The 25,827-nt window shown below is 39.9% G+C and overlaps 1 protein-coding gene across 8 annotated transcripts in view; it reads left to right on the forward strand.

Annotated features, from left to right (window-relative positions):
- adgrb3 (adhesion G protein-coupled receptor B3) overlaps positions 1–25,827 on the forward strand; it is a 112,226-nt gene that overhangs the window by 62,689 nt on the left and 23,710 nt on the right. For 7 of the 8 annotated variants that reach the window (XM_071480874.1, XM_071480877.1, XM_071480880.1 and 4 more), the window contains 8 exons: positions 767–873; positions 2,018–2,212; positions 4,193–4,261; positions 7,276–7,384; positions 13,690–13,836; positions 14,881–14,956; positions 16,658–16,760; positions 17,339–17,382. In XM_071480874.1, the coding sequence (XP_071336975.1) occupies positions 767–873; positions 2,018–2,212; positions 4,193–4,261; positions 7,276–7,384; positions 13,690–13,836; positions 14,881–14,956; positions 16,658–16,760; positions 17,339–17,382 (850 nt within the window). The remainder of the gene's footprint in view (positions 1–766; positions 874–2,017; positions 2,213–4,192; positions 4,262–7,275; positions 7,385–13,689; positions 13,837–14,880; positions 14,957–16,657; positions 16,761–17,338; positions 17,383–25,827) is intronic. The other variant, XM_071480875.1, reaches the window with a different exon arrangement.

Here is a 25,827-nt window from a genome sequence, read left to right on the forward strand (position 1 = left end):
AGAGAGAACAAGAGATAGCGATGGGTTTATCTGAAGCACGGATGCCAGGGGAAATGTTTTGTACTGTGGGAGTTTTCCTCAGGATGTCAAGCACCTGTGTTGGAGGCGGTGGGGTGATGTGTGAAGTGCACTCCACCAGGTCGACAGCTGGGAAGGTGTGATGTTGGACCCCTACGTAGGATGTGTATGGGGATGTGGGTGGGTTTTGGGTGGTTCTGCTATTTCGGGATCACTGTTTAAATGCCTGACAGCTATCACAGCTGAGCTTCTGCACGCCCGAGTAAGCCACTGGAACGTGTATTAATACAGCACGCGGTACATATTTTAAAAGCCTGTGTCTGTGTCTGTCGCTTATGATATAAAACCAGTTGTTCAAACATTGCAGCACTTTCCTTCCAGAGACATCTCTCTCTCTCTCTCTCTCTCTTTCTATAATGCGTTGCAAAATGACATCAGATTTTAATGTTGAGTGTTGTTGAGCAGCAGAAATGGATAAAAAAGGAATATACAAGTCTGTCATGAAAAGGATTAATATTTCTGTCCTCCTCTTCTTTTTTGTCCTTCCCCCTCTTCCTGAATCCAACTCCCTCCACTCCACCACTTCCATCTGCCTTTCTTTTGGCTCTCTTCTTTCGGTCTTAATCCCACCCCACACCTCCTTCAACCGCACCTCTACTCCCCCCTCTCTACGCCTGCATCCATCCTCAACTCCTCTCTCATCCCTCCCTCGCTCTTTCTCCTCTCCAAATCTCCACCTCCTCTACAGGCACCACTAGTCGACGCTGCTCTTTGGATCACCGTGGTATGGCCTTCTGGGAGCAGCCCAGCTATGCTCGATGCATAACAAATGAATTCAGATACTTGCAGCAATCAGTAGGTGCAAAGTCAGCTCCCTCTCACAGCCTCTGTTTCCAGTGCATCATAAATTACCTCCCCAGTGTTTTCCCTACTCCCCCCCACCCCACCCCACCTCCCCATTCTCATCACAGTGTAGCCAAAGATTAACCACTTTCAATAGAGGAGCAAATTGAAACACTGATTTTGCCATTTTTGTCTTTTTAATGAATGCTCATAGTCAAGTCCTTAAACTGTTTGAGTTAGTGTTTCTGACATGTTCTCATCCGCGTTTGTCTTTGTTCATTTATTGGAATCTTGAAAAACAGAAGAAACAAATTACAACTATTGAAGCTATGAGAAGCATGTTGTACTTTTATAAGCACTGAAAGAACGAGCATCTGCGGAAATATCATCTGCTAAAATAAATTACTATTTTAAAAAAATCACAATAAATTATTGCTACAAAAAGATTACAATCAATTACAATTCTTTTTTTTTTTTTTTTTTCATTCAAAGCAAGCGTTGCACCATAAAGAAACCGGCTAACACAAGTAGGGAAACTCGGTGAATGTCAACAATCTTCTGTTTAATCGAATCAGTTACAAGAACTGCTGTGAACGCTGTCTCTCATCTTTTTTTCATTGCATACGAGATGAGACATTTTGATTGCAAAAAAAAATGTTTTTATTAAAGTCTGAATAGAGTTTATTACTCTATTTTAAATATATTTTTTGCTTTAGTGTGCATTCATATGGCCTGGAAGCACAACAGCGTTTCCACTGGAATAGTTAATTTTGCTAACCCTCCATCACTGTTAAAAATAAAATAATTCAGAAGAGCTGAGATAGCACATATAGCGCTGCACCTGTGAACGTGTATTTATGGACATAAACCCTGTGCGATGATGTGAGATGTCATTTCACTGTGCAATTTCTGCCTAAATGTGTGTCTTCTGCTCCAGTTAACTCTTTTATTCATATTGGCTCATTTCAAAACATCCGCGAGGCAGAATACATTTCGGCCTGGCTTAGATATAAGCGTCACAGAAAAGGCCTTAGAGAACGGAGTCTTTCTTCCTGATTTTCCTTCACTCCATTTACTCTGAATGTGTAGCTTAGCGTGTATCGTTGAAACCTGTGGACATCGATGCCCCAAGTTCTGTCTTCTCCTGTTTTTGGAGGTTCAGGGGCACCTTGCTAAGGGCCAGAGGATGCTGGCGGGGGATGGGATGTCCCAGGTCACAAAAAACCTGCTGGACCTCACCCAGAGGAGGAACTTCTACGCTGGTGACCTGCTGTCTTCCGTGGAGATCCTTCGTAATGTGACGGAGACCTTCAAAAGGGCCAGCTATGAGCCGTCTTCAGATGATGTGCAAGTAAGTGGACAGTGGTTTTATTTTAACATGTGGTCATGGATCTTCTTATATTCATATCCTACTGTATAGTGGCTTACACGTGTGTCTGTTTTGACAAGATAATCAACTGGATATGGCTAACATTTGATATAATTCCTTACATGTCTGAAATAGCACAAAGGCTGACGAACACATCCCATGGCTCTATTGTATCAGGAGATCTCCTCCACATCCTAAACTGTTTCATCTCATCATGTCGGGGTTGACTGCAGTCCTGATCCTCTTTATGTCAATAGGATGATGGAGATTACAGCTAAAGCTCCGCCTCCATCACCAATAAGATAATTTATGTCCTCAGAGCTGTGTCATTTTCAAAGACACCCTTCCTAGGGATTTTCGTTCAGTCCTATGTGCCTGTTAGAATTTCTGTGTGTTATTGTTTTAGCGCGTGTGTGTGTCTGTCTGTGTGTGTGTGTGTGTGTGTGTGTGTGTGTGTGTGTTCCTTGGCCTTTGTGTGGCTCATGCTAAATGGGAAAGAAGTAATTGGTTCTGTGAGTTAATGAAAAACCTAATTCTCTGTTGTAGTTTCTAATCTTGCTTTGTTACTGTATCAAGCTTGTTTTTTTTGTTTTTTTTTGTTGTTCTGTGTAGAGATACGAGCAACAGCGCCAGAACATTAGAAGAATATCAACTATTTTCTGCATGGAAGTAGAAAGTAGAAATTTCTGCTTTTAATAAAGTGAAAGTTCAGCTGGCTTTAAAGTCCTATAAAAGAGTACGCTACCTGCTGACTAATAAGCTTTTCAGTATATGAATATGAAAATCTGCCCATATTGGCAGGTGTTACACAGATCTCCAGGTCTGAAGGAGAGGAAATGAAAAAAAAAACATATGAAATTAAAATAAAAACACAAATGAAAAAAACAAGGTAACAGCTACAGTCTAGTGATTTTAGACGTATATCACTATTTGCACCTTTTGAATATGACAGGACTAAAGTGGCTGATATTTCAAGTTAGCAGGTAGGTAATGAAATCACCAAAATGTTCAACTCACTTAATTATGCACTTCCAAAGTGCAGTGGTATTTGAACGACAAAATGTCAGGGATGCTCTTTTCCTCAGTTTGCTTCTGGTTTCATGCACATTTATCACATTTATCCACCAGACATAAGGTGCATGGTCTGCTGCTAATATTCCGCAGAAATAAAAGCCAAATGTGCCGGGCATGGATGGACAACCTAGGTCCCATTCAGCCATTTTCCCACCATGGAAAATCTAAGAGATGAGGAAAGCATCCTGTCTCTGGTTATTATGAGAGCTCTATAGTGTGTGTGGGCAGACAGGAGAGCAGTCAGCCAGCCCACCCCCTCCGTGTGTCTCTGCGCTAATGCAGTGTTAAAGTGGGCACATTACCACCAGAGGGAGCATAAGCATTCAAGTAGAAAACAAGATAGCCTGTGTCAAGAGAGAGAGCCACTCCCTCAGGCACATTGTAGACCAGACGAAATAACAAGGCTAAAGATCAGACAGGGGTCCTATTACTACTGCAGGCATGCACCCCAAGCAGCCCCTGCTTTCCACTGCTGAAGGAGACAATCCACACAGCTGCTCAGCCATTCCCTTTCATCTTTTTTTTTTCTGATTGTAGCTCGTAGATTGTGCTTCTCTCCTCTAGCATTAAGTGTTTGCTGCAAGCTGCAGGGGTTCAAGGTGTATTTTTGTCAGGGCTGTTCCACATATTCCATCTTTCCTCTAATCATTCACCATCATGGGTTCACTGGCAAATTTCCTGTTGCTACTGAACCCTGCAGGGAACGTCATTATTCCTTTATAGAAAATCCCTGATTTTCTGCGTTCAGAAATGTCAGTATGTTATCCATAAAAGTCATTTCTGAGTGCATAGTGTTTATCTGTCATGGTTTAAAAAGCATCTTGCTGCAGTGTCTGTGATACCTGTGTGTGGGTGTGTTATGTATTTCCCCTTTCATCATCTCCACAGAACTTCTTTCAAATCATCAGCAATCTCTTGGAGGAGGAAAATAAGGAGAAATGGGAGGATGCACAAAAGGTAGGAACATGGCAGTGCACTTAGTAAATAATTCAGGTTTCTGCATGAATGTTTTGTGCCTCAAAAGTCATCTCAAAGCTTGTTCCGCAGCTGCTCCCACTGAACAGCAGAGATAGAAGGAAAGCCTGCTCAGTGTTGAGATAATGTTATACTTACACATATCACTGTGAGGGGTCATTTAGCTGGAGTGACATCTGGCCTCATTGGGAAAGCTAGTTCCTCAGACTGCCACTTGGTGGCAGCAACACTGCCACAGAGACTGCCCAAGCATCACCACTGCAGGACTCATTTCCTCCTGCACGCACATTGTTTCTTCCAGCTGATACAGATCACAGCAACCAGTGTGATTAGACCATTACTTTAGTTGATTTTTATAGTAGAGACAAACAGTTTAGACATTTTATTGCTTGTACCAGAGCGTCCAAGACTCTTATTTCCTGTCTGTCTTTGTCTGACATTGTAAGGCAGCTCCATCATAGAGAGAAGCAGTATTATGAAAAAAAATACAAAAAAACAACACAGCCTCAATATTCAATACAAATGTAGGCGCAACAGTTAGGCAGCGCTGCAGTAATGTACTGTAGATCACAATCTAAGTGTAGAACAGTACATTTTCCCGACACTGTGTTTATCAATGGAGATTGGCTCCTGGCTATGTCCTCTGTTGGACACATCTCTCAGCTTGAGAGGTGGCATCTCCCGTTTTCAAAACTGCCACTGGTGTCTGAGACAACCTGAATCCTGAAATCACGCGCATCCAGACTCTGACAGAGATACCATCTGTGATGACTGCACGTCTGCAGAGGGCATCTGCTCTGCTGTCACCTTCACTGGCAAATTGACTTAAATTAGGTATCACCTGCACTGACACATGACTGAGGGGGTGTCTTAAAATCAGTCAGATCTCTTTTTTGTCACCGTTTCGCCATGCCCGACTTCAACTACGATGGTAGGGGGAACGCAGGCAGTTCAAACTCTGCCAGGAGTGCCAGTCCTGGCTGTCTCTACAGGCAGTAATTAGGTGTTTACTCACTGCAGCTTTAGTTTGGCAGGCCCCAAAGGTAGGTTGTCGGCGAGAGGGGCTCACAAATGAGCAGTTTCGTCAGTAAGAATGCGTCAGAGATGGAGACAGACAGATCAGAGAAAATATGGAAATAGGAGACGTTGTCTGTGATTGAACACCCAGAAGAGATATGTGACACGCTTAATTATTTCTGTAGTTATTAATGTGCCTGTCTGAGGACTGCTGCCTCAGGTCTGGCACACCACCAAGTGGACACTGGCTAAGCGATGTCGTCTGATTTTTTTAACAGACGATGCTTTGACTTCACAGTTCTCCAGTTTTCTCACTTGCTGGCTTTTCTTGCATTAATGAGTGTTCCGAGCTCATGTATCCACAGCACCCACACACTGTGCGCTGCGGACATTCAAAACACTCAGATGAAACACCTCACTATGAGGTTTTACTGGCTGTGGAATTGGCTCTGTGCAGAGATCACTATATATTCACCTCCTGTCACTGTTACCATGGCAAGGAAAGGAAGAGCTCTGTCTACAGAACCTCCACTGCAGCCATTTCCCTCCGCTGCCTTCACATCTCATGGTTGCCATGGAGACCAGCAGAATGAGCATGACTGCACTGTGCGTCAGACATGCCGGAAGGGGCGATGTGATGTGCTTTTCTCCCCCACTATGGCTCTCACTCTGCTGTGTCAGAGGCTCTCAACTTCGGCATCACTGATCTGCTTCCCTGGCTTAGCGGCACATGTAGAGGCATGTGCGAACACACAGAACACAAGGTGTTACCGAGGAGGGAAATACCTGCCTCAGGTATTTGTTGAATAGCAACCCTGAGTGAGGTGTTAATTGCTAAATGCCACTCAAAGGCCTTTCTAATTGCCTGAAATCATCATTGTGCGCTCACACATTTGTCCAGCAATAATGTTTACAAAATATGACACATTTCTCTAACAGAGATTGTTGATATGTTGCTACAGCATTGTTCTGTGTAGCCGATACTTTGTGAAAATGGCAAATGTGTTAGAGTCTGGCACATGGCGCAGCTACACAGTCCTATAATCAGTTTCTCGCAATCTCCAGTCAAAGGACAAACCTGGTGGCCCCCAAATCAGAGCTTCTTATTAAATTTGACCCATCACCACGAGATTGGCAGCCAGGCAGCGATCCAGTCTCTTGAAGCTCAGTTATTGGATTACCAAGCCTTTGATTTATCGACTTGGAGGAAAGAGCTGACCGGACCAGCAGTGTCACTGGTTGAGCCGTGGAGCTGACCATGGTGCTGAATTCCTGCCTCTGCATTTTCTCGCTGGGTGCTGAGGTCCATGAAGCGGCACATGAACCCAGGCAATCACCCTTGACTTGGCAGAGCCTTTCAGAAGAGAAGCCAACCAGCAACAACTTTGTCTGCAAACCCACTGGTTATAGCTCTGATGCTGATGTCACACTGATGGTTCAATTAGGGCTGCAACTATCAGCCCATTATTTTCCTGGTGAACCAATTAATCATTTGATCTATAAAGTATTATAAACTAATGAACAAAGCCTATCACAATTCCCCAGAATTCAAAAGCACATATTCACATTGCTTTTTTGCTCAACCAACAATCTAATATGTATGTGTTGCACTATTGCCAATGACAAATTTCCCCTTGGGGAAAATAAATTTAGTATTTCAAAAATTAGCTTACTCCTGGTTTTCTTTATCATTGTTTCAGTTTTTATTAAGATATCATAAGTTGTAATATTCCATTTTGTATTTTAAGTAATTTACAACTTTATATACTTTAGCAGATATATAGTTTTTTTCTAATATGTATTCGTGACCTGTCTTTTCCTGTTATTATGCTCCACACTTCTATTCTTCCAGTAATGCCCTCCACTGCTGCATTTGTGAAATCATGTCATGGCTGCAATGTTGAAATTGAAAGTGTCTTTTTGTGGGGGGGGGTTTTGTGTGTTTTTTTTTTTTTTTTTTTTTTTTTTGTCTTGCCCAGATCTATCCGGGAGCAGTGGAGCTCATGCAGGTCATAGAGGAATTCATCCACATCGTTGGACTGGGCATGAAGGATTTTCACAATGCTTATTTGATGACTGGGAACTTGGGTAAGAATCAGCCCACTTTTTCCTCCCTGACCTGTTTTACCACTTATTTCTGCTCAACGTAGACACATAATCCCTGTGCTCTGCTGACTCCTCGTGTCAATTTCCCCACCATCATTAATTTAGGATAAATGGTGCGTGGTAAGGGTGGGGGAGTAAAATTACTGCAAATCAATAATGTTAATTAAAACTGAGCTTGTGGTCTTAATGTGCTAAATTCCTATGAAAACACTTAATACCCAATCCAATATCAAGAGCGTGCAATGTAGGAACCTATACCCCTTCTCTTCTTAATTAGAGCTAAGAAAAAATACACACAAGATATTTTTGGACAAAATATTTTAGATTCTCAAATAATTTAAGCTTAATTAAATTTTAACAAATATGTGTTTGAAGTAATTCATAACAGTCTAAACAAAACTGGTATTCATTCATTACAGACATTTTATATTCTTCTATACTTTTAAAGTTTTTTGCGATCGTCAAATAAAACATTTGTGGCATATTTGAAAGTGAAGTAGCAGAAGTAATTGTCTGATGATCCACTGTACTGCAGTCCTTTCAGAAAGGCTTGATTAGCAGTGCATCCCCTAAAGCATGTTGTGTAGAAGTACAGCAGCATAAAACAATATGTTTGTCAGTTTCTGGTGAGATTAGCAGTCGTGAAAAAAAATATTGTCGGAGTGTCTGATAAAAGGCTATACAAGTGGAAGTGAAATTACAAGTTATTCTTTGCAGCTGTAATGAGCTTTTTTTTTTTTCCCGAGCCACTGATTGTGGTCCAGATTATAACTCCCCATCTTTGAAAGAAAAAAAGTCTGTGGATATGAGCAATATTTCTCTTCCCTAATGTTCTCATGGGTTCTTTTAGCTTCTGTCGCGCAGCCTCTTGGATGATCTGAGGTCTCTGTGGCATTTCATTTCTTACTCAGCCATAAATGGTGTCTTACTGGAATGGAATAATAGAACTGAGGTCTTGATTTATTCATGCCAGTGAATGTGAGCATGCACAGCTGTGCTCGTAGGCAATTCCTCCGATGGAGTGAGGTTTCTGCCTTGCATTCTTTACAATTGCTAACATTTGACCCACTTCTAGCAAACACTCACACTTAGTGAGTCTTTATGGTATATGATTTCCATAATGATGAATACTGTAGGTAGCCCCCGGAACAGCATACCAAGCATGGTACAATGAATGCACCCATCAAAATGCCATTATGAAAAACACTGTGAGAGGCAAATTAAGTAATGGACACTTGGAAATAAGGCTTGAATGCTTTTTGTAATGCCGAGCATTAATGACTTCTTTCACAGACGTTAGAATATTTCCGCGCCCTTCCACTATTTTATATGTCTTCCAATTTGGCTTTATGGTGGTCGTCCAATCTCTCCTGCACTGCCTCCTCTTTATGCTTGAAAAAGCATTAACACATGACCCCTGCTTTATAGACAGTATGCAGTCTATACTGTGAAACACACTCTAAGTTGATAGTGAAGTGTTTTATCCTGATTCATACAAATTCCTCAAACAGCAGTGTATTTTGACTTTTATTTTATAAGTCAGCCATATGCCTGCCTGGCCTCGACTGAAATCTGTGGAACTATGGATTAAGACCGTGTCCATCCATCAGACATGATATGACAGAAATTATTTTGGTAAACATGGAGCAACTGATGCAACTCAGCATTGTGCATCAGTCCTAAAGAAAGCTTGAAAAAGGACTGTACTGGAGTTATTGCAATTTTTTTTTCACTTTCCTGCCAAAACCTATATTTTACTGCTGAATGTTCTGTTAGCTATTCCACCAGTTTTCACTTTTTGTTTCCTTAGTTTCTATGGATTTCATACAATATCAAAATTAACTTAAAGAAATGTGACAGAAGCAGTATACCACAGTGAACATGTCTTCATGGTTATTTTCATCAGAGTAATTATATATTGTGTGTGGTGCTGCATTTGATGAGGCATTAATTTGAAAATTGATTTGATTTGAATTAAAAAGTCTTCCCATCACTGTATAAAAACAACTATGTAACTGTCACACAAATATATGAAATTAAATTGTGATAGATAATGTACACATTTATTTTCATGTGTGTACTGAAATCATGGAAAACACTGGCTGCCTGTAAAATACTGTGGTATTATGTGTGTTTGTGATTTTTAATAAGTGAGCTAAAAGATAGAGAACCACTGAAGGAATGGACGAAAAATTAGTTTCACACACCCAGATCGTGTCACAAATGATTCTGATATTCCAGATGAGGAAACTCATCATTTAAGACATAAGCCAAACTGTGGAAAAACCTGAAGGCACCAGAAATCATGAAAAACTCTGACACATTTAATTGTTATCAGATAAAGATGAACATTTCAGACTTACAGTAGGTGTTGATGCCATACACTCATGTTAACCTTTGTGATGTGAGTGTAGGCTAATAATGCAGAAATATTTTAGCCACATGTCTAGAAAAAGGAATTGTTCAGTCGTTAGGTTTCATTTAGAACTTTTTGAAAGAAAGAAGTTTCCACTTGACTTTTTGCTTTGTGTAGCTCTCCAGGCTCGACTGAAAAAGCTTTCTGATTGTTCCATGCACCATGTTAATGGTGATCTTCGGCATTACTAATAAAGCTAATTCAAAGTTCACAAAATTGATAAATCTCTTAAGTTTAAAGCTTTAGGTCTTTTTAGGATTCCCATCCATAACAGTGATATGTGGCACCCTGTGCATTTTCACCCCATTAACAGGATTAATGTGTATTGAGAGGAACTTTTTATTATTATTTTTTTCTTCGGTAGCTCACAGAAAAAGACTGAGCATGAATTTCCAACAGAACTTTAGGCCATCAAGGTACTGCTATAATGTTTCTACATGAAGTAAAAAAGGGAAATAAAGCCCACATTATTTTCCATCATTTTTAGAGAACTTGTATGAACCTCTGAGTAAATAATGCTGGAAATACAGCATCATTATCATTTTGGTGATGCAGAACTGAGGCAGGCAGATTTCTCAAGCAGCTTTTTGGAAAATCACAGAGGCTGAGGGGGCTTTTTAGCAGTTACTAGAAGATGTAGCAGTAATGAGCTGCCTCTGGCTAGAATCAACCAAAAGCTCACTAGATGCTGGTGAAAAAATAATAAAGGTCTTGTAGGAATTTTTTTAGTGCATGAAATGACTACATGTTTTACCTGTGTGTTGTAAATGTCAGAAGAAATCACTGCTGTTCATGGTTTGTTCAATTTTGCGCTAAGAAAAAAGGTGTGTATTAACAAGTTGCAAAATTCAGTCACATTTTACATTTATTTTTCACATTTTACTGTGTATTTGGAAAAATGAGTGAACATACCAAACTCTGTTTTGATAATACATGACTAACACACGGGATGCAGAGTTTTCAGGATAATTATTTTACCCCTGGACACAGTACAAGCTTTGATCGCCTGCCACAAAGTAATTTCAGCTCACACCACAGAGCTTTGTGTCGTGTCTCTTTTGATTAAAGGAATGGAAAGTTATGTGAATCCATCGGTGAAATCCAAGTGGGGAGCATCTGGCTGAGTAAGATATTGCGGCATCATTTCGTCACTAATTTATGGCAGCCTCCTGACACTTAGATAAATACTGGCTGTCACCAGTGCATCGTCCTCTGTCCTCCTACTTTTAGTCAAATAACCTTGATTGCAAAAAGCTCTCCACTCCAGCAACTTACTCTCTCTCCTTGCAGGCAAACACTTGGAGGACAAAGCGAAGCTTGGGACATGTTAGAAATTAAATTAAACACCACTTTGACAGTGGAATACATCATGCACTTTTGACACTTTTGTTCTAGCTGTCTATTGTGAGGCTGCGCTTCATGGTCGAGAGAATGTTTTGACATTAATAGTGATTAATTTCAATCACACACCCACACAAGATGGTTGCAAATGCTCATTGATTTTTGTTTTGTGCAAAATGTTTATGTTGTCTGACTTAGGCAGTTAACTTAATGCTGAGCCCCTCATGAACACATTCAGATGTAATAAGCATTGCTATAATTCCCTCTTATGAAAATGAGCCGTACAGAATTTTCTCAGTGCACTGAGTCGGTGTTCAGAAACATCACAATGCTAAACGATCGCTTTATTTTTGCTGTCTGGCTCCATCAGGCAAGTGCAAAGCCCCATTTACCTGCAGAATTACCCAGAACCCTGAAAGACAGCCTTCCTAGCACCCTGTTGTGTTTCACAGCGTGCCTTGTGACTAAAGCTATGAACACAAACCCACATAAACACACACACACACACACACACAAACATTTACCACTGCTGCTCCCAGCATCTGGTGCTGTGAACAAGCCTCTTTGCAAATGGCGGGTCTCGTGGCGCTCTGTGATTTTAAGCCCGCCGCTTGATCATCCCGTACACAGAAGACACACCTTCACTGTCACAGATTTGACTCAAACATGGAGCCTTTCCAGGATTCAAATTGTATTACTGGCAGAGCACAAGGAACAATGGAGCTTTTGCATCAATGGTAGGATTAGCCTCAGATTCCCCACGCTGAAGCACCACCTGACTGGGACTGGATGTGATACCAGGTAGAGAACAGTACAGCTTTATCCTCCCCTTGTAATGCTGAGGCCTTTTCAGCTGATCCTGGGTATTTTACTTGTCATTGCCTTAGTGTATGAACTGGCCTTTTTATGGCACCTCAGCAGGGAGGTGAGAAAGGGGTAGAGTGATTAAGGAGATTACCTGTCTGCCAGTTTTCATATGCCAGTGGTAGCTCTGATGGTCCATGTTGTGGTAAATGTGTACATGGAAGACCAGTTTCTTCTTATTTATTTGACATATAAATTATCTGTACATTCAAATACCCAGAACAGTTTGAGAAGTAAAAATAGGGATTTATGTGTTTCTCAGTTTATCAGAATTGAAAATATAAATGCATACCCACATTGGTAACTAGATGTTATTGTCTGGCAGTGATGGCAGGCTCCAGTCTTGTGTTTTGAATTTAAGTCATAGGACTACTCTTTTATTTATATTTGGATCACAGAATGTGTCTTAAAAGAGTGAAGCAGACTTGACCTCTGTAGAGATTTAGCAGGTAACAAGAAATGCTCTGTCAGAAGACTTTTAGAGCGTAAAGAGTAAGAGTCTACAGCAGAGTGAAACTTTTCACCTGCTACATGCCTGAAAACATCTCAGGTGCACTACATACTGTGAGTTTGATATTCCATTAATAGAAATAGAAAAAGGCAGAAAACTCATTCACATAATATAATTTATCACAGTATCACAAAACTTGCGACACAGCCAACATTAGCATTAACAGCTGGTAGAAGAACCATTGTGACCTCACCGCCAAACTTCGTTCCTTTACTCGCCAAGAGCTGTCTCCAGCAGTGGAAAGCAACGCCAATTTTAACTCTTGTTTCTATCATGACTTCTACCGAAGTTAGGGTGCTAACCAGCTAGCCCATCTTGTCACTTTCCCATAGCAACTCACCGCAGCCTCCAGTCTGTCCTGAAGACACAGTCGTTTAGAGTGTGTATTATAAGACGAAGACAGCCAAAGCACTTGCTAAGCAACAATCCCCCACCCCCCACTCCCAGCAAGAGCCCACGTTCAGCAGCAGAGAAAAGTTAAAAATAGTCCCTTTAAAGGATTAGTTTGGAAAATACATTTATTCCTTTTTTTTCTGAGAGTGAGATGAAATTTCACTCTCATATCTGACTGTTAATGTGAAGCTACAGCCAGCAGCTGATAAGCTTAGCTTATCTTATCTTAGCATAAAGACTGGAAAAGGCGGAAACAATTAACCCTGACCAGTCACTGCTCCAAGCCCAGAAGTAGTCCCCCCCATAACCTTCACAAAATCACAACTTGTCATTTTTATTCTTAAGTTTTTGTACAGATGAAACAAACGACATATATACATATATACTGTATATTGTGTATGTACTATGTATTTTGTTTGTCTCTTCTGAAAACTATTACCAAATGGCACAAATCAGTCTAAAATGATGGTAATACATAGTAGTTATGCAGTAAACCTAAATGCATGTAAACACATAGATACAAAAGAAAAACACAAACATGCATTTATGTGTGTTAAAAACTTTGATCCATAATTTACATGTGGGCAGTGTGGCCTAAGTTTGGGAAACTGATCCCTGAGAAACACTTTTTCATTACATGACTCATGACTTTTTGGTAAATGGAGGGTGATTCTCCATGAGACCATATGCTAAGTTATAAATACTCCAAAGTTCATTGATCATCCGTATTTCTTCATTGGTCTGTTTGTTTGAATTCCGCAGTGGCCAGCATCCAGAGACTTCCAGCAGTGTCTGTGATGACTGACATCAACTTCCCCATGAAGGGTCGTAAAGGCATGGTTGACTGGGCCAGGAACTCTGAAGATAAAGTGGTTATCCCAAAGGGCCTCTTTGTTTCCCAGTCAGCAGGTATGTGACTGAATATATTTCACAGAGCCATCCTGCATCTAGTCAGACACATCCTTCCTCAGGACTCTGAGCCACATTAACAGTCTTAATGTACAAACCTTATTTGTTGTAGAATAAACATGTAAAGTTCATTTCTGTATAAAAACCAGCAGTAACATTTTCAGCATCTGCAGAGGAAACTGTGGAAGAAATGTGAGATGAATGCATAGTGAATACATTGTGATAGATTCAGTGGCCACTGCTGAGGAATGGAAAATAAATATCTTGACATCTGAGCAGAAGCTGAATGATTTTAGTTGAATTGCCTTGAAAACTTACAATAAGACTTTCACACAGACACATCAGTCTTCTGCAGAAAGTATTTGCTTAATGATTTATGCTACGCCACCCCTTGTTTTGGTAAAGTGAAATAATGCTACAAGCCTTTGAACAAAGCCACTTTGCTTGCCTGTGCTTGTTCAGTCACTGAGTTTTCCATCGAATCAGCGTTTTCAGCATCCTCTCCCAGTTGCCACTGTATATCGCAATCCAGAGCCAAACAATTTGGTTAATTTGGTGTAATCAGTCTTATCTGGAATATATCAACAATAACAAAGCAAGGGATTGATTAGGAATCTGTGCCACGCTCCTAATCCCAGCCACCCTCATTCGGACAGTGTAAGAAGCTGATTCTATAGGCGACTTTAGCACTTCTCTTTCTGGAGTCAACAAAGTCTGGTACAAAAAGTTGCAGAAAGTACACTTTGTCAAAAATAAAATCTTTATCCGTAAAGTGTTATTGGCACATACTGTATTGGCACTACAGATTAGCAGGTTTACTTAAGCCAAGTGTTACTCTCAATTACAACTGCCATGGATTATGAATACTTATCGTGTTACTGGAAGGCCAAACTTTGCAGTATTAAATATATACAGTGAGGACATTTTGAATGTTTACTTTTTAAGATAAAATCTGGCAACAGGATCCACTTGTATAATATTATAAAAAGTCTATCAGCAGGGGCCTGACAGTGGTGTTAATTAATGCTTAATTTTCTCCCTTAGATATGGAAGGATCGCCTGTCTTCATTTTGGGAACAGTTCTTTACAAGACTCTTGGACTCATGCTGCCTTCACCAAAGTAAGAGCAGCATATTTCCTTGTCTGTATTTTCTGGTCTACTGGCAAGAAGAAATATGAGAATGATTTATTCCTTTGGAAGCAGCAGAGGTGTCCATTTCCATTCAAAATAGTAGATCAAGTCTTAAAAGCAGACTGTGCCTGACTCCTGTGTCCCTGAAACGTTCCACTGCAGAGGCATGAAATTAAAAGTTTCACACAGGAAGAGAGAGAAAATCTAATTGCTGTGCTGCTACTGTTATATTTTCTACTTTAAGATAGAAGTTAACAACTTTCAATTTATGATTATTCTTCTTTTGCTAACAAAGATCTGCTTTTTTAATGCATATACAGTGTAAAACTCAAATGAGGAGTTTGTGTTTGGTCCAGTTTAGTAAAAGAAATATGTTTTTCTGTAACCTGGAATATGTAGTTAATTTAGGATGACAGTATTGCCTGGAAAAAACAGTGGGACGTCCCAAACAAACACCTGTCAGACCCCAGTCAACAAGTCCCTGGCGCCAACGTCCCAAGGACAGAGCGGTCATTCCGGGACCGGTCAGGCCAGCTGTCACAGGTGGAGCAGCAGCCCTCTGTGTACATGTGGAGCTCAGAGTGGGACACTGAAGCTCACTCTCTCTAGAATAACAGGAGGATAAGTTGAGCTTCCATTTGCCAAATTTTAAGCTTGCGAAGCCTCAAATAATAAAAATAGCTTTCCTGCCAGTAAATGTCAGGAGTGTCTTGATGCACTTAGAGCGGTAAACTAAAGAACTTCTCCATTTACGCCATTGATTTCCGTTTTAGAATAAGTTCAGCAAACTGACTTGTATCATATGAAAAAGTCAGACAAAAGTTGTTCTCAGCTCAAATGGTGCCTGTAGGATCGGGGGCTGCTGCAGTCTCACCTCTACTATCTTTGTGTGGCTGACAGTTTTCTTCGTTGTGGGAAGTGCTCGTGGATTTCAGCTTCTAATAAAAAGAATATTCTGTCAACTATACAATAGCAGGAGATGGTTTCTGAAGCAGGGCTACACCGCCAGACTTTAAAAGCATAGGATACAAAGAAACATCTAGTTCAGTTCAGGCGAGCCTTTGATTTGAACTCTCTGATACCTGGTCTGCATGGATGTTTTGAACACCTGGCAAACATGCTGTATTGCTGCTTTCACGTCTAATGGGCAGCTTTTAAAGTCTTCTTGATATGGAGCATGCGATGCTAGGGTTAGCATTCAGCACAAGCTGCAAAAGAGAAAATACCTCAGACTAGTACTCAGCTAGTTTAAAAATTAATTCCAAGAAGTTCTACTATAAATTTTAGATAACTAGATTAGCCAGCAGAGAGGACCTTTAAATTCAAAATATGTGCACAAAATCTCCGAAATCCCAAATTAGGTTTTAATACCAGTAATTCCATATCGATCCCACATGAGTCTCACTTACCCTGCACTGAAATCAAATCTTTAAGTAGTGTAAATGCTTCTTCAGAGCATAAAAATAGTCCTCAGGTGTTTGAAGTGAAATCAGGGTTAAGGCTTTGAACACTGGAAATGTTTTATGATGTTCATCTTTTATATCCATAAGCTGCATATAGGGATGCAAACACAGCTAAGGAGCCTCAGCTTTACCACACTGTCTTAGAGTGAGGTAGGTTGGAGCATCTGAGAAATTATATTTGTTTTCTAATTAGTTTATTGTTTTGTGGCATCTCTGTTTGACTCAGGAACCACACAGTTGTGAACTCCAAGGTCATTGCTGTGACTGTGAGACCTGAGCCCAAGGCAACGGAGTCCCACCTGGAGATTGAATTGGCTCACCTGGCAAACGTAAGCACCACAGCCATTCTGTCATTTCTAATCACGGTAACTGACATCTTCGTATAGATCCGCAAATAAAAATCTCGTTTTTGCATATGAATATTGCTTTTCATGTTAGTTTTTGGTTTAAAAGATGAAAGGCTGCCCTTTCAACGCCGCAAAAAAGAAAAAAAAAATTATCTGTTGACTCAATGTTCTATGACAATGACCACCGCACATATTATCTACCATTAGCCAGCACACAATGGCGGTTAATTGGCTCGATAATTAATTTGCAAGCACCCGGGTATCAGGAGAGTGCACTGCAGTCAGATAATTACAAGGACAATCCCTTTTATGATCCGGGCCTTTTTATTCATCTTGGATATAAAGTGCATGTAAGTCTGAACGGGTCAGCAAACGTGTGCATGTGTGATAGAGTAATACACGCTCCAATTTATGGTTTCTGTGTGATCCATGAAACACATTTTCAGATCTACATAGCAGGACAAATATGGCAGTTGGTTCACAATCATGGTGATGATAATGATGATCAATTATCGTCATAATTCATGTGGTAAACATTTTGTCCTTTTCCTGCCTTCCAGGGGACGATGCACCCTTACTGTGCACTGTGGGACAGCACCATAATGTAAGTGGGCATGCACTTTCAATTTTGTAACTTTTGTTTTTCACTTACTCTATTAAACATAAAGGTAATGTTTTTTTTTCCCAATATTGCCCACTTGTTTTAGTGCTTCTTTGTTACACCCCTGAAATTGGGTTTGTGTACATCCTCCATTTATCTTCAAAGATCAGAATGACACATTTCTCTTGCGCTCCTCTTTGTAAAGAAGCTGAGTAACTCAATAGCACAGCAAACAGGATAACTGGAGACAATGAACCAACAAGGCTTGTAATATAATTTCACTTCAAGCCTTATCATTTGGTGGACAAAACAGTAGGAATACCTTGTGAGATAATACCGCTCTCTACAAAAGCCCAGCTTTACATGCAGCATACTGTATGATGTTTATGATGCTGAGACTGACACGTGTTGATTTAAGACCAGTGGTAATTCAGTTGGTGGAGTTTTTCAGAGCCTTCCGTGTCTTTGAGTTCAGCATACTGTCACGGTTTCATCAAGACTCTTAACCTAATATGAGTCACTCATGACTCATACGTTCACTCCTATATCACATTTGTACAAGTGAGCTGCGCCACACAGATTATCATTATAAACACAAAACTAACAGCGTGCGTCGGCTACAGCAGACCTATTTTTCCACTGAATGTTGATAAGGAAACTTGCAGAGATGCAAACAGGAGGCCAGCAGTCATAAACACTGTAGAATTATGTAACACAGCAAAAACCGAAAAACCTTAAATATGATCATGGAGATAAAATAAACACCAAACACAACCACAACAACATTTAAATACCATAAGCATTATAAAGAAAGTTCTTGTACTGGGTCACATGATGCTGTATTGTAACGTGTTCTCATTATTGTGTCCACACCTGACACGCTTACACACCTCATTAATGCTTCTCTGAAACACGAGTGAGCTGCCTGATGCATACCCTTTGAAATTGGGCTTGTTTTGCCAGAGTGTGGTGTTGTGATGCTTGTCACCTTGTTTGCAGTGGAATGATTTTTGTTCTTGCACAGTTAACATTTGACAGCAGTGTTCTTGTTATAGTGTCACTTGTTAAAACCAAAGTTGTTGGAGCATTTCTGCCCATAGAAAGTCAGCTTTTCCTGCTATGTTGCAGTGAGGCCTGTTCACTGCTTCAGCTGGCAGGCAACTATTTACTAATTACACTAAAAAAGGAATAATAGCTAATAGTTGTGAATAATTTATTCATTAAAAACCTTAAAAATTTGATTATAGCAAAGCTATTTGTATTACTATTTATGGCCAGCATTTTTGAGCAATAGCTATTTAACGAATTTGCATTCTGTAATTGTCTCTCTATTTATAGTAGTTTTAATTGTCACTAGGGGAGTCTGCTTTTGCTGTGTGGGATTCAAATTGCATACCTATGCATAGGATTGACAGGAAACGATGCATGTGTGCATTGGAGGAGGTGCAGAAGACAAGGGCAGGTGCCTGCCTGTATGTCACACGCTGTAATGTGCAAAAACACATGTGGTGTGTGTCAGACGACAATGTGGTGAACCCTCTCCTGATTTTGTTTGGGTGCGCTGTAAACAGACTCAGGAGTTGCTCTCCTTCAGCTGCATTTCTGACAAAGTACAGTAGCTGCTCAAGACATGTTTGCTTCCCCCAGTGGTCGATGCGTGTGTTTTTTTAACCCAACTCAAGGATCTGTGTTTATTAAAAGCTACTTGCTGTTACCACTAGCAACCAGAAGTGAAATCTTAATCTGAACAACTTCAAAGATCACTCTGGTATTTAAATGGGTACAGGAACTGTAATTGGATTGATAAATCTGTTTTCCTCTAAAACAGGATTAATAATAATACAACACAGTTCTGCCCTTAGAAACAAATTATATTTATGGGTATATTTTGTGTGCACTTATTCATGGATTTCACGTCAAGTTGGATGAGCAGAGGATACTGGAAATGTTTTTGATTTCAGTTTTGCTGAAAACCAAACAGCAGCTGTGGATGAACCAGCTTAGGCAACAGCTAACTTTGAACTAGCATGTGAATTGTGCTTGGTCTGTCCTCTATCATGGTATTTGAGGGCAACTGGTCTATTTTTGAACAGCAAAGATACAACTGGGACAACTCTGCTCCATTCTCTTTCTCTGACTTTCACAAACCAAGTGTTTAATATCAGCATTTTTCCTGGTTTACACTAAGTCATTTTAATCAGAGCACCACTGAATGACTCCATGGTATTATTATCTTGTTCATTTCAAACAGTTGGCTCGTCCTATTACAGAGTAGCAGCCACTCTCAGGACTCATTGAGGGGGTAATAAACCATCTGTCAGCCATGTTGGCTCAACCCAAATGAGAGTGCTCACTGTAACAATTAGCAGAATGAAAATGTTGTTCACAAGTGGAGAGCTGCGTCCTTTGTGTTTGCTGTCGCACTGACTCGTTGTGGTCCAGACACAGAACATGAGAACACTGAGCCGAACACCGGGGGTGACTACAGTGGAGCTGTGAGGCCGAGACAGCAGCCACACCTGAGTCTCAGCTGCTTCACTTTCACCAGGGGTGGCACAAATATTCCTATGTGACAACACAAGGAACAGAACATACTGTTCATCACTACAAGCTATAGATTGTTATCATGATAGAATCCATGCATGCATCCATACGCATTGAATCTTAATAAATGCAAACCTAGAAAAAATATTGGTTTTCCTTTTTAGCAAAGGGGAGACCTGGATCAATAAGAGAGACTGCGGTTTCTCGTGTTTTTTTATGTTTGATATTTTCTACTAAATGAATGCAGTGGTTTAATGAGAATAATTTGATAAATAAAAATTCATCTATTTAAGTGAAAGTCAGACAGCAAAACAATTCAGAAGAACAATGATTGGCCAGTTCTTTCCCATCAGTACTGAGTAGTTTGTATGAGTAAAGAAAATAAATACAATTACATTTTTTGTTGAGACTACAAGATCCATAATTGTATACAGCATCTTAATATTTGGACTGATTATTTGCAGTTATTTACTCATTTAATTTACAAGAACTTACAACATTTGAATGGTTGTTTTGTATAAGTACTTTTGTTTCTTTATATGTTTAAATACATTTTGTACCTTCAGCAAGTAAAATGATGCATGGAGGAATTTTAAGTTATGGTATTAGTACTTTTACGTTCATAAAGTTTTTGAGTAAATCTCCCACCAGTGGTAATTTGCAATATTAAGAAGAAGAAAAATAATATATTTTTCATTTTGAATATTAGAACAGAAATCAGTCTTGACAGCATTATTAGTTCCCAAGTAAGTTCTCTTCTTTGCAAGTAAAATAAGCAAAATTACTCACCTGGCAGTGCTACTATTGTCATTTTAATGACATGTGCGTCCTGGGATTGTTGTGTTTTAACTAGTTGTGCACCCCAGAGAACTGTACAATAGTCAGCAGCACCTGGCTGACTCAGTGGCCACCTTTTAAAGTAGTTAGGAAAATAAAAGCAGTAAGGAATAAGACAAAAATATAAATAAACACACTTATATGCAACTCTCCTTTTTTGTGGACAATAAAACACAGCATCATCCAGAGAGCCAAAATCTTTTTCATTTACTCTTCTGTCTGCAGCTCCACAACACCAAATGTAAACAGGTCAGATGCATACGCTTTTATTACTCCTTCAAATGTCAATATTTTCATCTTTCAAAAAAGCCCAAAATTACCAATATCCCACCACTGTGCCAGGGGAAAAAAATAAAATGCAACCCAGTTGCATGTCTGTGTCTGTTTGCACCTGGGTGAAGATAGTCACACAGCAGCTATTCAGCTATTTACACCAGTATGGCTCCCTAAGCACCTTGTTTTTACAGGAAGTAGAGAACTGCAGCAACTGTTGCAATGTGCCATTTAATTAATTTATCATTATTATTGTTATTGTTATCATTATTAACATTATTTTTATTAATAATATTAATATTATTGTTGATATTGTTATTGTTGTTGTTATTATATGTAGTTTTCAGTCACAGTGTGGTTAGGTTTAGGCAACTTAACTACTTGGTTAGGGTGAGTGAAAGATCATGGTTTGGTTTTAAGTAGACCCTTTCATAATGCTAACCACGTGTTATAAACATACAGTATTACCATGTGTTATATACATATTAGCAGTCCAGAAGAGCTTAAAACCTGGGTGTAAATAGCCACATCGGCTATCCTCCCCAAATGCAAATAATGTTGTTAGTTACAGACACCTTGGTGACAATAGCATCATTGGCTCTAGACACTTGTTTGCTTGGCTCTGCCATGCTACATACACCTGCATGTAAATAGCCACATTGGCTCTCGACCACAGGTACAAACAGCATTGTTGGCTATGAACATTTGTATGAAAAATCTAAATATTGCACTATTTTATAATACTTGAAAATATAGTATTATTGCGATTCCAGCATGTGTTAAGATAATATCTCAGCCTGTCTGAGCTCAGAACTCATCATTCTGTAAATGGCTTTGTAAGATTAATTAATCTCATTTTCAGAGCTGTAATCACTTGTATAAATCCTAGCTCTTTAGTTATTCCAGACTGACACTAAACTTGCAGAAAAAGAAAATTACAGAATGACATTATAAGCTAGTTTTTCCCTTTTGGCATTCTCCTCCCATTAAATGCTTTTAAAATCCTCTGAATCTTTGTAAAGCAGCACATGGAAAGCCATATGAGTGTCTTTCTGACTTTTTAATCACAGATGTTTTAGCATCCCCTCTTTGATAATCCAGCAGAGTCTTGTAGAGGCCAGACATTAAGATGAAAGGGACAACCTCTTCCAGTGAGGACCTGCAGATCCTGATACAACTTGCCACATCAGGATTAACAGCATCTGAACCCTTCTTTAGAACATCTCTCAAACCCAGGATTTTCACTGACTGCCGCATTTACTGCACCTCATTTTTACTTTTTCAGATTACTCTCCAAAGCACTCTGGAGGTAATAAATGATGTTATTACTACGATGCTCCTCTCAGTATTACATGCAGTTTCCTTTTACGGTGCAGTATAACCAAACAGATCAATATGTTTATGGCCAAACATGTATGATACATTTACCATAACTGCTGAGACTCAAACCACAGAATTAAATGTTTCTTCCTTTTATAGTTGCACAAGTTCTACTTGGATCGATTAAACTAAATGACAATGAATAACAGCCTAAATGATATAATGAAACCTGTAGGAAACAACTTGTAGCAACATGAGACCGTGTATGAAGTGTTTAATTGTAATGTTTTAAATAATACAAGTAGTAAACATCTTAGATGAGTGGACAGTGTAACTATTTCAGAACAATTATGTTACTAGAAAACCTGCTGATTTAAAACAAAAAAAACACACTTTTAAACCATTGACAACAAAAATATAGTTACACGAACTGATGAGTAGTAAAAGTAATTACCTCAATACAGTAGTTATATCTCAATTATTTTGAGTGTTCCTGGTATATTCATGGCATGAACTGAATAGCACTGTTTCCAGTGGAATCACAGCCTATTAATCATTTACATGCCAAGGTGGGAAAAGCAGCTGTTTTGGGTTCTACAAACATCTGGAGATCCTGGATTGGAGCCAAACAGGCCACACCAAACACTGCCGACCGAGGCAAAGCTTAAGAACCAAGAGAAACCTCTGCTACGAGTTGTGGTTCTCCATCACCTGGGTCCTAGTTTCAGTAGAAATAAGAATCGATCATCAGCAGGTCTGACTCTGAAGTGTAGTCACATAGTACACTGGTGGTAATCTCTTACTTTATGTGGCCTCACAACTGAAGCTGAGACCCAGAACTTCTGCAGCCGCTTCTGACCTGGTTTTACATATAACGCTACACCTTGTGACATGTCAGGGGAATTATCCAGAACATTAGCCCGTGAAGCGAACAGTATAAACATTACACCCAGTAATATACAGTGCATTAATGTTAAAAGAGAGAGGTATATTTTATTCATGAACATTTTAATTATCGCTGTAATTTTAATGTTGTGCGTGTAAAACTTGAATCACATTGTAAGTAATAATTGTTGTCTCGACTTTGATCCTTTTAATCTAGCGAAGCTTAAAGCCACTTAAGAAGTTTGACAAGTTGTGTAAACATTCAATGCATCTGCAGCTGGTGATATTAGTGTATATTTATGACTCATCTCTAGCTTTATCTTTTACTTTAAGTGGTTGATTTTCCCTCATTCTAACTCTGTTGATATTGTTCTCTAATGGATGACATCAAGCCTCTTTGACATTTTCATATCTGAGATCAGCAGCTGTCAAGCAGTTGATTTTCCCCTCCTAGACCCCCAAACAGGCACATTTGCTCCACAGACTTGATCAGACTTTGTCCCAGGGACCTGTGTGGGGTGATTTCTTCCTTTGTTTTTAGTTGGTTTCAAATGGAAACTGCAGAGGATGTAAAGATAATGGTGAGAGCATTGGATTCTTTATTTCTGGTGGATTCACTTATAATGAAATTAAACCACTTGTGGGACCACTGGTTTACCACTTTGGAATGATCTCTGTACGGTGCAAAAGGACGTCAGCAGGCAGGAGAAGTCAGTGCAGGCAACGTTTACAGTAATTCTAAGCTTCTCTCCAGCATGGACTCATGATGGGCACTAACCATGCATTAGCTGACAGCAGGAGGTACTGCTGTGCTTGTGAGGGGGGGAGAGAGAGAGAGAGAGAGAGAGAGAGAGAGAGAGAGAGAGAGAGAGAGAGAGAGAGAGAGCACAGGATGTGTGTTGGGGTAAACCACATGTAAACCCTGAGATAGTACATGATTTGTCACTAACAACATCTAAGCTGCGGGTTCTTTTGCTTCTCTACCTCCTTTTGAAAGAGTTGTCCCACTCAGGATTAATACGATTTTTCTTGCTACATAAAAATAGACACTCATTTTTCTTTTCATTTTATTCAGTTAACGCACGCAGTGTGGCCCACAAGCTAATATGAATTACCCGTCATCAAGAGATCCAAGATGGATGGATTATTTTTTCCCAGCATTGCCCCCTCCCTCCTCTGACTGTCATTGTGTGTCAGTCTTTCAAGACTTTATAAAATTGTCTAAAGTGCATCGCCTTAGACACTCTCTAAGCCACCAGCCCAGCATCTGGCAAATCTAATGTGGGCATGCCAGGAATTTAAAGAGGTTTTTTTGCGTGGTTATCCCTCATCCTTGGAAAAATATATAGTGAGCAAATCAGTTTCATACGCTAACATGACTGATGTGTGTGGACAACACAGGCTAAAAGGCTGCAAGCTAGTCTGGACATTTAGTCTGTAAAGCTGCAGCATCTTGCTCAGCTGGACGATCATGAGGTTGCCGAGCTCTACCGTTTGACTGTAAAGTGCACTGCTTGGATATCTGGATAAGTTATGGCTTTAGTAATCAGATCTCTACGGCCCGAGGAACTCAATCTGTCAAAGTTAAGCAAGACAACACAAACCCTATTGTTTTTTAGCAACTGTCTATCTCTGTTTCAGTTAGACACACCGGCTTAAATACTGAATGTGCCTCAAGCTTTGTTGACTTTTTATGTCACTCTGCTGTCACTAGTCTTGACACCTAAATATGTTCAAATTGGAGCACGATCAAGTTCTGTCACAAATTTCAATCCAGGAAGTTTTAATACAAAGTTGTCAAAACATCACGACATGCCATCAGTCTCACAGTGGTTAACATCAACTCTGACACTTTCTCCTGGGGATACTTTATATTCTAGGGCCACCGAACCCCGATAAGGTCAGACAACACATCAAACATGGCGTATATAAATCCCCAGTCTAGGATGTTCTCCTGTCAGCTTCTCCCATTGGCACAATAGAGAGGCAAACATCTAGCAAGTCGAAAGTTTGAAACGGATCGTCATGTCGAGGATTGGGTCCTCGCTGGGGGAGTGATGGATTCATCCCAGAGTTATCAAGAAGTACAGGCTTCACGGATACTATCAGTCACATCACAAAACAATTGTGCATTGGAGAGAGGGTTTGTTCCTGAATGTGACAATTTTGTTTTGAGAGTGCAGCAGCACCAGACTCAAACGGTGATCTAATTTTTGAGGGGGGTGGATTTTTTTTAGCCCAAGCCTCAATAAAGTGTTGTATTCTGTCACGTTCAACCTCCCCAGTAGCTAGTTTTACAGATCATAGCAGTCTGCAACCTCTCACTGGGCTCATGCTTAGTCCACAGCAGTTGTTTAGGCTGGCAGAAACCATCTTTAATATTTGTTTCAAAATGGGAAGCTCACTCGTTAGTCAGACACATCCACTGATGGAAAACTGCAACAAACAGTGCTTAAAGTGAAGCTTAATGTTGCACCATTTTCTGCTGCTGAGGCAGGTGTAGCCACAAAAAAACACACAATTCCCAGAATCCTTCAATGCTTTAAAGTGCTTTGGGCTACCATCAGAAACATGGTTTTTCTCCTGTAA

Source organism: Trachinotus anak, unplaced genomic scaffold (assembly GCF_046630095.1).
Source record: "Trachinotus anak isolate AG129_WGS33_773 ecotype Australia unplaced genomic scaffold, CSIRO_AGI_Tana_v1 ptg000007l, whole genome shotgun sequence".
In the NCBI taxonomy this organism is placed as follows: domain Eukaryota; kingdom Metazoa; phylum Chordata; class Actinopteri; order Carangiformes; family Carangidae; genus Trachinotus; species Trachinotus anak.